General features: G+C 37.8%; 1 protein-coding gene across 3 annotated transcripts in view; it reads right to left on the reverse strand.

Annotated features, from left to right (window-relative positions):
• The window catches only part of LOC107706221 (polypeptide N-acetylgalactosaminyltransferase 1-like), a 111,930-nt gene that overhangs the window by 16,275 nt on the left and 81,502 nt on the right, over window positions 1-14,153 (reverse strand). For all 3 annotated transcript variants that reach the window (XM_016509856.1, XM_016509874.1, XM_016509865.1), the window contains 3 exons: window positions 12,146-12,312; window positions 2,656-2,863; window positions 938-1,108 (listed from right to left, as the gene is read on the reverse strand). In XM_016509856.1, coding sequence (XP_016365342.1) covers window positions 938-1,108; window positions 2,656-2,863; window positions 12,146-12,312 — 546 coding nt within the window. The remainder of the gene's footprint in view (window positions 1-937; window positions 1,109-2,655; window positions 2,864-12,145; window positions 12,313-14,153) is intronic.

A 14,153-nucleotide genomic window follows, 5' to 3' on the forward strand; every position in this document is an offset into this window, starting at 1 on the left:
CATATTTTAGGAAAACTTTATTTAAGACTTTTTAAGGACCCCCTGTTCTTATTCTCTATCACAATCGTGCATTTATTTAGTAACATATTTTATCTGTCATAAGTCTCGTCTCGAGAGTTTATCTCCGCGTATGTGCTAAATTACTTATTTCTGATTAGTTTTATGTTAACTTCTCTTTGTTGGTGAAATGATAGGGTTGCGTGACGTTGTTCCTGAGAGGCGTGTAAAGGGCGGGTTTTAGTGAAGCGCAGCGGAGCTTCTGGCCCGACGGTGGAAATGCAGCGTGATTTTGGCCTTGGTGCTACAGGTCCGAGGCTATTAGCCCCGCCCGGCCCATTTAAAGCACTGGCTCGCACTGGCCCGACAGTGGAAAAGCGGCTATTGCTGTCTATGCAGGGCCAGAAAGCTCTCGGATTTCATCAAAAATATCTTCATTTGTGTTCCGAGGATGAACGAAGGTCTTACAGGTTTGGAACGACATGAGGGTGAGTAATTAATGACAGAATTTTCATTTTTGGGTGAACTATCCCTTAATATTTTTATCGAAACCATGATACATTTTTTTCAGTCTTCTATGATGAACAAAAAGTAAAAAAAAAAATAACAGCATTTATTTGAAATAGCATTTAATTGTTACAATATAAATGTCTGTCATCATTTAACACAAGTTGTGTAGACTACTTTTATGGTGCTTTTTTAAGAATTTGTCCTTATTTTCCTTTTCATTTCATGGAAAACATAAAAGCACCAATGTTTGGAATGACACCAGGGTGAGTAAACAGAACTTTCATTTTTAGGTGAACTATCCCTTTAAGACTAGTACGGTAGTGGATTCTACTATGGACCTTTGACTTTTATTGGGCATGGTAAGGTTTATCACAGCTATTTAATACTGATTCACTTGTCTAACTGCATGATAAGAATTTCAGTTTGTTACCTGACAGGCAGTGTTCTGTCTCCTTTTCTGCGATCCATCTCTCTCTGTGGTACCGGATACCAGCGGAAGTTCAGCTTCCAGTTGAAGCCACCATATGTCATATCAGAGCCTGCCATGTACTCAAACGTGTCATCGCTGATCACGTCAATGATGGGACACACTACGGTTTTCCTGTGAAACACACACACAAGTGATATTAGCAATACACTTTCACTGCTTTGACCTCATCTACCTGAAAGAATGAGTTTTGTCCGCCACAGAATGTCCTTTTTTATTTTGAATTCAGCTGGCACACGCTCAGACACACCTCTCTTTACTCAAACAGATGCAGACACAAATCAGAGGGGACGTCTCGCTAAACTTGTGTCATCAATCAGCACCAAGCAGCCCACTGTGATGCTAACCCAGGCGATGAGGATGGATCGCGCACACACACTCAGGCACCGCAGGCACACTTTCCTTTCCTAAATTCAGCAGACTGAAGCATCATCTGCTAATGATGCCCCAACAGGCCGCCCAAGGCAAGACAACACAGAGAATCAGCATGTGTATGTGGGCATGTGCGCATGTTTAGAAGAGGGGAGAAATACTCTGCATATATCTTCAAAGAATCAAAATCAGATGAAAGTGAGCTCATGTTTCTATACCCTACAAGTTCTCCGTTTCAGACACAAATGCAGCCTAAGGTGAAACCCAAGTACAAAAATGTAATAAAGGCCTGGGAAAAAAAACTCTAAAAGCTATTGATCGCTCCGCTCTCTGCAAACCAACATGCCAAAAGGGCGGAAAAGAAAGTGTGTGCGAAAATGACTGGTTTGTTTTTATGTTCCACCACAAATTGCAGAAATGCAACATTTTTTTGTGTTTGTGACCGCATATATGTGTGAGCTATCAATCCACTAGTGGAATGCTATTTCCAACTACTAACAAAAAAATAATAATAATAATCTTGCAACATCGCAAATAAATACCTCACTCTCTTTACATTTGTGAGTGACATATTAGTCAGTGTCAATTGTATCTTCAAACATGCACCCTAGGTTTTGAAGAGACACCAGACTGAAGAACATCACATCTGGTTAGTGTTCCATTGGTGCAGACCAAAACACACACACACACACAGATATGATGTTATTCGTTGTGAATGAGTTTTCCTGTGTCTTTAGAAATTTATCCTCCTACTTAATGCATACGTACAGTTTGTGAGCAGTTTGTTTCTTTATTTATCATTCAATTCAACCATTTTGTATCGTATTTTTTTGTTATCTTAATATGCAATTACAGTATATTGTGTAGATTATGTAAATTATTTTATATTAAGGTAATAATAATTATTATAGACTAATAATTAGTCTATAGTAGTAGTAGACTAGTAGTTAGCCTTAAAACACCTTGACCCTAACCCTAAATCCCCACTAAAAGAAAATATATTCATTATTTATTTATAAAGACATACCTTACAGTACATAGGTAAATTATAGCTAAGCAAATCTACACATTTAAATTATCATTAAAATAAAATTTTCACAATTTTATTCACAAAAATAGATCCCACATACTATTACATCACATATCCATTGTATCCAGCAGCACATACTAGGGGAGAAAATAGCTTTCTCTATTGAGAAACAATAAAACTAAACAAAACTAGCTTTGGATCCTAGGGTTACAATGTTGACATTTTCAAAGTGTTGCAACTTAAAAGAAGTAGTACTTACTTGTCAAGTTTGATGCGAGTGAGCAGAGGCTCTAGCCAGCCGGTGGTGCATTCACAGTGGGCATCCAGGAAGGTAATCACCTGACCTGTGGAGATGGACGCCCCCTTCAACCGAGCGCGAATCAGGCCCGAGCGCTGCTCCATCCGTACCACCCTGACAGGAACCTCCAGCTTCCGCACGTACTGCTCCAACTGCCTCTTCAAGAAGTCTGCATGCACACAAAGGTAACAAACAATTATACACTTGCTTCACATATACAGAGATTATATAGATCAAAATCATATCTTCACTCAATATCCGTCAGTGGATGTTTAGCAAACCGAAACCTCTCTAGATGCAAACCACAATGCATATTTTAGCCAAGGCACATTCTGAAAAGTTGGGTGGGGCATATTATAATTAGGTGAACATTTATTACTGTTTTGCTGATTACCTCTCTCCAACTGCATGATAATTTGTTCAATAGTCAACCAATGCCTCTAACCAGCTGATGGTTTATTTTGCCGTTAAAATTGTATTTTTTATGTAGCTGCCAACAACAATTTTTTTCACACTGTGGAGCTCAAGTGAAGCTCTTGAAATTTAATGATTATTGCCCAAAAAGGTGTGTGAGGGGGCATGTTCTTTGTCTTGCCGATGTACAGGAAACCTTTCTTTAATAATTTCCCCCCACTTCAATCATTAACCAAGTATTGCTCTACATCAGCATCTGCTGTGGGTGGTTTGGTTCATGCTGCCAATGACTCCAACGCTTTAACACAGCTCATGTGGAACAACATCCTCAGCTGCAGCAGCCATCGTTAAATATGGATCTAAAGTTACTGCGGTGGGATACCAACGCTGTCTGTTTTGATCAAACAAGCCAGTTCAAAGCCACTGAATGACCTGACAAGATTATTCAAACTGTGTTCAGGAACATAAAGGACAGACTGAAACTGTGAAACAATACAGAAGAAGCCTGTGAAAAGTCAACATTCATTTACAGTTACATTTATGGTTAAGATGGTACATGTATTTTGTAAGTCACTGGTTCTTAACCTTTTTGACTCAAAGGCCTTCTGTTGTCCAACACAATATTCAAAGCCATTCAACATCCTGCTGATTTTAAACAACATGGATGAGTAGAATGACAGAGTTTTCATGTTAGTTTTAGAGATTATTTTAACAAAAGCAACGACTAAAATCTGTAAACTGGTCCAAATCTGTCCAAAAAAATCTATGTATGGCAAACCCGCATCCACAGATCCAAACACAAGCCTTTAAGAGAACTGACGGGAGGACACGTCTGTGCAATACAGTCTCACAGAGGGTTTTTATCTGCTCTCTCATGCTTTATTTGAGGTGTGATATGTGGAACAGAACAGAACGCTCTGAACTACAAAGACAGCAGGAGCAGCAGGGATTTCTCATGCCAGCGACCCCCCTAAAACACTCCAGAAACAGAAAGACAAAAGAGTTTCACATTCAGCCGGGAAAGAAAACGTTTATTTTCTGTTTCCATGTTATTATCTGGTGATCCGTCTCTTTAACTTATTCACACATACATACAACCTGACAACATGTAAGTTCCATCCTGCAAAATTTCCCACTTTAAGGTGCAAATATGTCACATTATGTAAATTAAATGCATTGCAAACTCCATTACATGTTATATAAAACAAGTCAAATGGATGCTCCACTCAAATGAACACTCATCACTCTCTGCATACACGTGAGTAAATCTATGCACACGTAAATCAATATCCTGCCTTATTCCTCTAGTCGTTTAAGTGGAAATAAAGAGAGTGGGCGGAAAGAGGGAGAAGGAGAACGAGAGAGGACATCATTAGAGGACAAAATTGAGCGGCAGGAAGATGAGAGGAAGAATTTGGGTCTTTATCTCTCCACAGGAGAAGCAGATTAGCACAGATGAGGGAGGAGGGGGGCTGGCAGCTATTCTTATGCAGGACGTGACCTGCGCAGTCAATCTATTACCGACCAAACTGGTGCATGTGTGCGTGTGCGTGACAGAGTGAGAAAAGAAGACATCGATGTGTCTTTTTTGCATCTGTCAAAATGTTGCAGTGGTTAGACAGGAGTGTGTGTGTGTGTGTGTGTGTGTGTGTGCACACCACAGGCTTCAATGAAGCTTCAAAGCACTCTTGGATGAACACTCTGTCAAAGTCTCTGCAGTCTCTCACCTACAGACTAAATTCTGATGTGGCTTACAGTTACTTCAGCTGCGCTTTTTCTGTCATGGCGGGACTTGTATAGGTTTTATACTGAGGTAATAATGCTTTCGATCCCCTACCTCTGATCTTAAAGGCACAGTTCACCCAAAAATGAACAATCTGTCATTATTTATACAGAGACACTTCAACCCTGTTTGACTTTCTTTCTTCTGTGAAACACAAAATAAGATATTTCGAAAAATGTCTCAGTGTGTTTTTTGTCAATACAGTGAAAATGTATAAATCAATAGTGCAGCAATATATTATGAAGTCAATTTCAAACCGCACTGCTTTCTGTTGGTAAACACCACAAATTTGACTTGAAGCCGATGCAAAAATCTAAATTCCAGACTGCACAGAATACAATTGAAATTTCTTGATTTTGACCATGAACAATTTGACGAACAATGATAAATGTGACCGCATCTAAAATTATTGAGGTCCAGAAACAATTTATCCCACTGACTAGATCTAGCAGTTACATTCACTATTTACCTTCGATTACAAACCATATCTGATAACAGAGAGCATATGAAATACAAAGAGAAACCTTGAGAGAAAGAGAATCAATAGAGTGGAAAAAAACACAAAGGACAAAGGGAGAAAAGGGGACAAAGTTTTTTCTCTAGTGTGTCCTTCAGATAAATATTGCTCCTCTGAAACTGTAAGGTCAGCGTTTCCAATGAATGAAGGTTTGAAGTGAGCAGATATTCACTGATATAAAACAGAACAAGCAAGTTTTATGCCTCAAACTACTGAGCATGTTAAATAAGCTATTCATATTGTAATAGCCTAGAGCAGGAATTCCCAAAGATTTTTGTCAGTTAAACAAAAATTTAAAAAAGTTAAACCCCTTAGACCTAAATATTTATTTAAAGTCTCCCAGAGGTTTTACATTTTATTATTTTATTGTGACCCTGGACCACAAAACCAGTCATAAGGGTCAATTTTTTCGAAATTGAGATTTATACATCATCAATATTTTAATTTTACATTGTCATTATTCCATTACTTCTTAGCTTTTCATCAACTTGCAAACCCCTTGCAGTTCCTCACGAATGCCAGTTTGGGAAATGCACTCTTGACAAAGTGAGCTGCAGTACGTGGGTTCAAATCTGTCTCGCAACACTGACAATCTTGTTTCATCCTCCTCTTCTCATCCTATTAAAACAGTAACAACAAGTGTCCTAACAGAGTTCGATGTATGTAAGTTTTTGCATGTGTGCTTGTGTCATCACATCACAGTGCTGTCAGCCGTTTCGTTGGCTGCTGTCTGTGTTTGTGAGTGAATGTTCATCCTGGAGCTGTACACCCCAAGCCGGGTCACATGGAGCACTCATGCAGGGCTTTCAGCAGCCATTGCAATGACACCGGAGGGCAACAGAGTCACGCAGAGGTCATGTATACAGAGGTCAGAGCACTCCGGAGCAGCTGCCAACGAGACCAATGCCAGTGAAACACCCGCCGGACACATTTCTACAGTCAGCTGAAACGCTCCTGACCTCTCGGGTCACTCAGAGTCAGTGGCGTAACGGAGATTTGCAAGTGCAAAAAACTTGGAGGCCCCCTCAACACAGCCTATAAGAATAAACTTAAATCAATCAATGTAATTTTGGTTTATTTAATATTGCTGCAATTTAAACCAATTTGCTCTCTTAAAGGGACACTTCACTAAAAAAAAAAATCCAGTCATCATTTACTTACCATGAGGGTAAGTAAATATTTTTTAAGTGAAACATATGAGAAGATATTTTGAAAAATGTCACGTACAGTGAAGGTCCAATATTGCTTTAGTCCTCACTGACTTTAACTCGATGCATTCTTTAAAATATCTTCTTTTGTGCTTCACAGAAGAAAGTAAGTAATGCACATTTAAAATAACATGAGGTTGAGTACATTTTGGGAGAACTTTAGCCTTTTCACAAACTTGAACTGTTTTGTTTTGGATGCCTCTCCAGAAATGTTATAAAATAATTATATTAATTCAGTTTGTTTATTCTTAAAAACCGTGCTTTGCTAAATACAATTAAATTTATGATAAACAAATTAATTGTTCCATGTAATCATGTCAGGGCTCGCAAAATTTCAAAATCCCTGGTAGCCCTTCGGGCAGGTACTCTGATTTTGGTAGCCCGAAAATTTATTTAAATAGCCCAAATAAAAAAATACCTTTTTTTTTTAAATATAGAAAATCAGATAAGAGTTTAAATGTCAATCAAAAAATATGTTCAATACACAAATATCAACAAATATGAAGGAAGGAATTTTATTTAACTATTTACAGGGTATCTGCAGAATTTTTACAAATACATTTAAGACAATTTATGACCCATTTTAAGTGCTGCACAAGTCAAATGAACACATTATGAGTGGGGTTGGACAATGTCTATGGTAACATACAGTATTGAGCCATAAAACTACATGATTTACAGTTCAGATATAGGTTTTCACAAAAACAAAAATCTTATACAACAGCATTTCTGCCTTTAGACCATTTTTATGAAAAGGGATAAATCAAGCATTTACATTTTAAGCATTTTAAGCATTTTGCATTTTAAGCATCAATTTAAAACGTATAAATAGTACTTACTTGTTTGTATAATTGTATAAATATTGTCTTAATTGTTTAGATTTTTAGAAGGCGCATTTCAGCCTTTAGACCATTTTTATGAAAAGGGATAAATCAAGCATTTACATTTTAAGCATTTTAAGCATTTTGCATTTTAAGCATCAATTTAAAACGTATAAATAGTACTTACTTGTTTGTATAATTGTATAAATATTGTCTTAATTGTTTAGATTTTTAGAAGGCACATTAACTTCTTTCCCATTTACAACTCTGTGTTTGCTGCGTAAAAACATGAGTTGATATTTGCATTGATCTGACCATAAACAGCAAGAAAGGCTTGTTGGAAATGCTAATTCATTCTCTGCCACGAGGTGGCGCTTTTAGGAGCGCTGAAATATTGCGGTTTCCCCGGTAACGGCTGTACACAAAGCAGCTCCATGCTCATAAACGCTGCTTTATCAGGAATTATAGGTCAAATGAAATTAAAATGCCAGCAACGTTTCTGAGGACAGTTGGTTCCCTTCAGATACATTCAAATAAAGACATCCGTCGGGCTAGCGAGCCCTGCATGTAGACAGATTAATTCATAATTTATAGTCAGTTTCTTTTTTACCTTCTTACCTCATCTTCAAGCTCTCTGTTAGTGTTTAAAAATCAATAGGAAACTAAATGTTAACCTGATCCATCACAAAGCTTCATGTTGCTTCATGGCATTCTACCACAAAATATGAAAAAATGCTGGATATCACTCACTGTCTTTGTTTCAATATACTATCACAAATGTTCAGTGTTTTTGGTCGTGTCACTGCCTCCACACTCAGCACTCACATCAATGCGGGGGGAGAGGAGACGGCAGTGCAGTGATGGAGAAAATGATTCAGGGCTATGCCTGTAGAATCAAGCACAGGTCTGTCAACACCTGGATTGAATAATTACACTAATAAGTACGACACCAGCTAAATCAGATTTCCCAGGATTCACTGCAGAGCAGGAGAAATGCATATGATAATTTGATTTATCGTTTGAAATTATTCATTTTGACATTTTAATGAGTTTTAGAGTAAGGTGTTAGGCTCAATAGACTAATGTATATATCATTCAGAAGTTAATAACATTTAAACCACAGCGAATGAGATGCACAGTATATAAGAGAGCTAGAAATATGAAGATTCTAAAAGCCTTTGGACTTTTTCTTTGTTATCACAATTATTTAATAGCTCTCGAGTGGTTCTAATAGCTCTAATAATGATTTGCATATTCAAAGATGTAATAAAATTCTGGCCAATACCAAAAAGGCAATAATTATATTCATGTTGTGGCCAATAACTGATAAATCGCAGATACTAAAATTCTACTTTGTATAATATAAAAAAGTCTCTTTGCTCTAAGTGAGCATTAGATGATATCAAAGGTAACCTAAATGTAAAAACAAAGAAGAAGATCTTGTACAATTAAATGTCCAATATCAGACAATATGTATCCAAAATCAACTGGAAAAAAAAATCCCTTAGGGGCCATTCACATGTCGCGCCTAAAAACGCGTGGAAAACGCTAGGCGTCTGGTTGATAATCGATATGGTATATATATAGTGGATCTCCATGCTAAAAATACTGGTGGTTTTCACAGGACCCCACTTTTAAGATGAGTGTATATGTGAGAGAGAGTGTGTGTCAGGGCCGGGTCTAGGGGGGGGCTACAGGATGGGGGCCTTGGGATCCTAGTCTAAAAAAAAATATTAAAAACGCAAAACACACCTGATGCGAATTCTTTGCTCTTCATTTTCTATAAGCAGAGTTAACAGACCCTGTTGTATTTTCTTGTAATTTATTAAAAGAAGGTACACCGCCATCTTGTGCCGACTAAACTGACTTGAACGCACCTGACTCGTAATTACGACTTGTCAACTCGTAAAAGTACGAACGTCCCAGGAGGACTTGAACGCAGCATAAACACATATTTAACATATATTTAACATTTCTGCACTCACACAGACACAAAATGCAAGACTGAAAATTGAGTAAATAAAAGTGAACTATGAATATATTACCCTAGAAAGTGCTGCCCTACCACAATTTCTGATTGCCCCCCCAGTCCAGCGAGCCTAGTACCGGGCCTGGTGTGTGTGTGTGTGTGTGTATATGTGTGGGCTAATGATAATATAATTCCAGGTATGTATGCATTACACCTACTAATCCACTAATCCCATAATCTAGCCGAATTACAGGTTAGTGCAGCAGATAACGACAAAGACACTAGAGCTGCAAACCCACACAGCAGCAGACACACAATAGAGCTAGTCAGAGACGTCAGGCTGAACATACGCACACTCTCTTTCTCGGTATAAATCAAAAGACTTAACAAGCACGTTCGCTTTCCAGTGCGTAAATCACATTTCATCATTGACGTTAATACGCAACAAGGTCACCGGCCATCTTTTTCCTCTAGATGTGTTCTGTTCTCTTTCACTGCACACAAACACACAAAACACACACAGTGAAAGCAGAGCTGACATGATACAGGCATTTTCAAAGAGTGGAAACAAAACCATGTCATTATCTCTGGAGTGCTGCAGTACAATGTCCTCATCTTAACTTAGAGATCTGTGTGAGAGCATTTATTTGTGTGTGCGAGAGATTTCTGTGCTATCATTCCCCCTCTCAGCATTTAGCACCACATACATCTGTCAAAATGACAGGCATGTTACTGATCTAACTAGACAATTCATCCAAGATTCATAATCAAAATGTCATAACTTGATCTTCCAGTAGTCTGTTTAAACCAAGCCCCTTTCTTAAAATCAACCTCAGTTTCTCATTCAGATCTGCCTCCATCCAATCAACAGCTGATGGATAGAACCAAGTCACCTGTTTCATCACAAAATTGAAGAAAAAATCTGTTACATTACAATTTTAAGGGGACAGTTCACGCTAAATAGAAAATGATTTCCTCACTCACACGGCTTTCACAACCTCTTTAACTATTCTTCGGATTGCCCACAGAAACATGTATAGCAGAATGCCTAAGCTGCTCCTTTCCATACAATTCCATACAATACAAGGCAAGTTTCTGTACAAAATGGCTTTATTTCTTTGGCTATGAAATGGCTATGAAAGCACGCAGTTCTTTGGATTTAAAGTTTGTCAGTTTATTAAGCACCCCCCCCGAAAAGGCATGAGATCTGTATATATTTGTTTACTGTTAGTTGTAATAAGTGTTTTGTGTAATTCGCTGTATGTTGATGATAATGCAACTGAGAGAGAGAGAGAGTTTAATGTGCACTTCTCGTGCTGTGTTTTGTTTAGCTCTTATGGTGATTTTTTTGGAGTGAAAAAGGACGCAATAAACTTAATAAAACATCAGTAAAGTTTTGGTCATCATTCAGATGAGGTCCGCTACACTTATGAAAATTACAAAAGTTATTTAGTCAAGAATAGTGTGCGATCTTTTGTCTTTTGTTATTTGATTAGCATTAAAGTGCAGACAGCAGCGCTAGGATTATGCAACAGACATTATACAGCTCAGTGCCTTCACGCAGTTAATTAATAAACCGGCCTTTTATATCGGCCTTTTTCCTTATATAGCCGATAGGGCTGGGCGATTTTGCAAAATCTCGATTTTTCCAGAATGTTTGACCGATTCTCGATTTTTTACGATTTTTAAGAAAAAAAATAAAATCGATAAAATCGGGAAAATCGCCCAGCCCTAATAGCCGATATGCTGATGGTTGTAAATTGAGGAAAAATCGGCCGATAAATATCGGCGGCCGATACATCGGTGCATCCCTATAAAATACTATGATAGTATATGTAAATAAAAGGTACCGTCTCTTGCAGTGTCTCATGCATGAAACGCCATTCTAAAAACACTGTGATCAAGTCGTCAAAACAAAAGCGCTGTGTGAATGATGCCTAGCGCTAAATTTATGGTCCTTCACAGAGCGCGTCACATGCGAGCGGTTAATCACGTGTGCCGACATGCGGTTGGATCGTTCTTTCTCTTTACTGTTATCACCGGCATATTGTCGAAGTGTCTAATTCTAACATTTGGTAATATTTCTATTCAAAATCGTGATTCCTCGATTTAAAAAAAATAAAATCGATAAAATCGGGAAAATCGCCCAGCCCTAATAGCCGATATGCTGATGGTTGTAAATTGAGGAAAAATCGGCCGATAAATATCGGCGGCCGATACATCGGTGCATCCCTATACAAAAGCTTTTTATTTCAGATAAATGCTGATCTTTGGATCTTTCTAAAATATATTCAAATAGAAAGCAGTTATTTTAAATAGTAAAAATATTTCAAAATGTTACTGTTTTTGCTGTACTTTGGATCAAATAAATGCAGGCTTGGTGAGCAGAAGAGAATTCTTAAAAAAAAAAACATTAAAAATCTTGCTGTTCAAAAACTTTTGTGACTGGTAGTGTACATGGCTCCAGGGGGTTAATAAAGGCCTTCTGAAGTGAAGCGATGCGTTTGTATAAGAAAAATATCCATATTTAAAACTTTATAAACCGTAATCTCTAGTTTCCACTAATTGTTGTACGCACGTACACGAGAAAGTGGCATTCCAGCAGATGACTCTTTAAGACATGTTTCCAAAGCTGTTAAACTTATGACCCTTGGTTCTCCACAATGTAGGAGATTTCAGGTTTTATTATCAACATTTGGTCCCCAAAACATTGTCAACATCTAGTGTGCGCAAACTCGCCTCTCTCACTGGCGTCATCCACCAGCACGATTTCCTCCAGCAGGTGTCTCGGTGACCTGTCGATGGCGCTGTGGACCGTTCGGAGCAGAGTGGTCCACGCTTCATTATGGAACACAATCACCACACTGGTGCGTGGGAGATCGTCTGGATACACCTTCGTTTTACACCTGCAAAATATAAAACTTGGCAATGAGAATGGGCAAAACTTGCAGACAATTAAGTTAAAGATATTAAAAAAAGCTACATTCTCCTAAACTCTCTTCCCTCCTGAGCACAGAAATGAACAGACCGCACAGGGTCTGGAGAGCTGCAGAGAGCTCTGTTTGAGATGAGAGGAGATTAGCATTTATCAGAAACACACAGGCCGTTATGGACAAACGGTGAGTGAAGAGGTGCTGGAGAGACTGTGAATGCATCTCATTTAGTGTGAGGAGCTCTAAAAACAGATGACACTGGAATAAATGATGACAGAGAGTCTGAATGAATGTTTGTGACTTTGGCAGGTTTGGTCACACCTTACGGTATGGTGTAATATTCAGTGTAAATGAGTTAACAATCAGCATTAACCAACAGAAACAATAAACAGATTTATTATTACTGTTATTAGCACTTTCATCTAGTCTTTATCTTTAGCTCAATCTTCTTAAAGGAACAGTTCATCTAAAAATTTCTGTCTGAACACAATAGAAGCTTAGAGAAATGTTGACGCTTTCATACAATGAAAATAAATGGGCCATATGATGTCAATGATGGCTATGTGATTGGTTCTTCTGTATTATAAACTATCGTGACACACCAAATTTGAATAATTTTGAACAAATTTTGAATGTTTAAGTTTCACAAATAAAAAAGATAACATATTCAGTAAATGATTTAGGACTTAAAATTTCAGTTGGTTTTTGGGTATATGGAGCCCCTAAAGGGACATGGTGATAGAAAAAAAATAAGAGATGGGAGAAAAGAATAATATGTTTTTGTATATTAGCATAAAATGCATATTAGCATTCCTGCCTCATTTCTTATTGTATATTAGCATAAAAGCATAAACCGGTTTTACGTTCACTCACAAAAGTTTTGCATTTCCCAAGAAACTGTGCATTTGTGCTCCCAAGAAACTGTGCATTCTCTCACAAAACTTTTGCATTTGCATGAAAAACCTCAAGTTCTCAAGTTCCCCCAAGAAACTTTGTATTCGCTCACAAAAAGTTTCTCGGGGGGACGAAAAATTAATCTAATTTTTTTTCTCATCACTATGTCCCTTTAGGGGCACCATAGAACTATTACTTTAAGTTCTGTTAAATTAAGGTTACTTAATTTATCCATTTTTGGTAATTTCATTGTACAAATTCAATTTCTACAGTAATGTTTATTGTTACTTTCTTTTTCTTTTTCACCAATTCTCATTGCAGCCAGTTATTCTGGGAATGAGAATGTTCTGGTAATAAGAACGTTCTTTAACACACAATGAATTTAACTGAAGAGGGAGAAAATGAGATTCCAATCTTTCTTGGATTCCAGAATATGGTCTGAAATTCCAATTAATGTTTCCATAAACATTCCATTCCTTGACTTCCTCATTGGTCTAAATTTCAATCAGTCATCCAGAGCATGGGCTCTGATTGGTCGTTTGAGGGGCTGTGGGCAGGTTCAGAGAATGTGTTGATTGTTTGTCGATTATGTAACTGCAGGTCACTGTGCCAGTCTATGCTGTTGTAGGAAGAGGAAAGCCAGTGTTTGTTGTATCTGGAGAGCTAAAGTGGGACACACGCTTCCACTTCCTGTCTCATTTCCTGTTTGCCCTAGCACAGCTAGGGGATTTTGGCCTGCAATCACCCAAAAAGACAAAACATCAAGCACAAAACCACATTCAGCAGCAAACATAACTACAATGATCCAAATGATTAATAACCTACACGAAAAACAATAACACTAAAACATTTAAAGAGAGACAAAAGAGACAAAACACCTTCCAACCTACTTGCCATCACACACACAATTAATTAAATGA

This window comes from Sinocyclocheilus rhinocerous, unplaced genomic scaffold (assembly GCF_001515625.1).
Source record: "Sinocyclocheilus rhinocerous isolate Xijiao unplaced genomic scaffold, SAMN03320098_v1.1 scaffold1333, whole genome shotgun sequence".
Lineage (NCBI taxonomy): Eukaryota > Metazoa > Chordata > Actinopteri > Cypriniformes > Cyprinidae > Sinocyclocheilus > Sinocyclocheilus rhinocerous.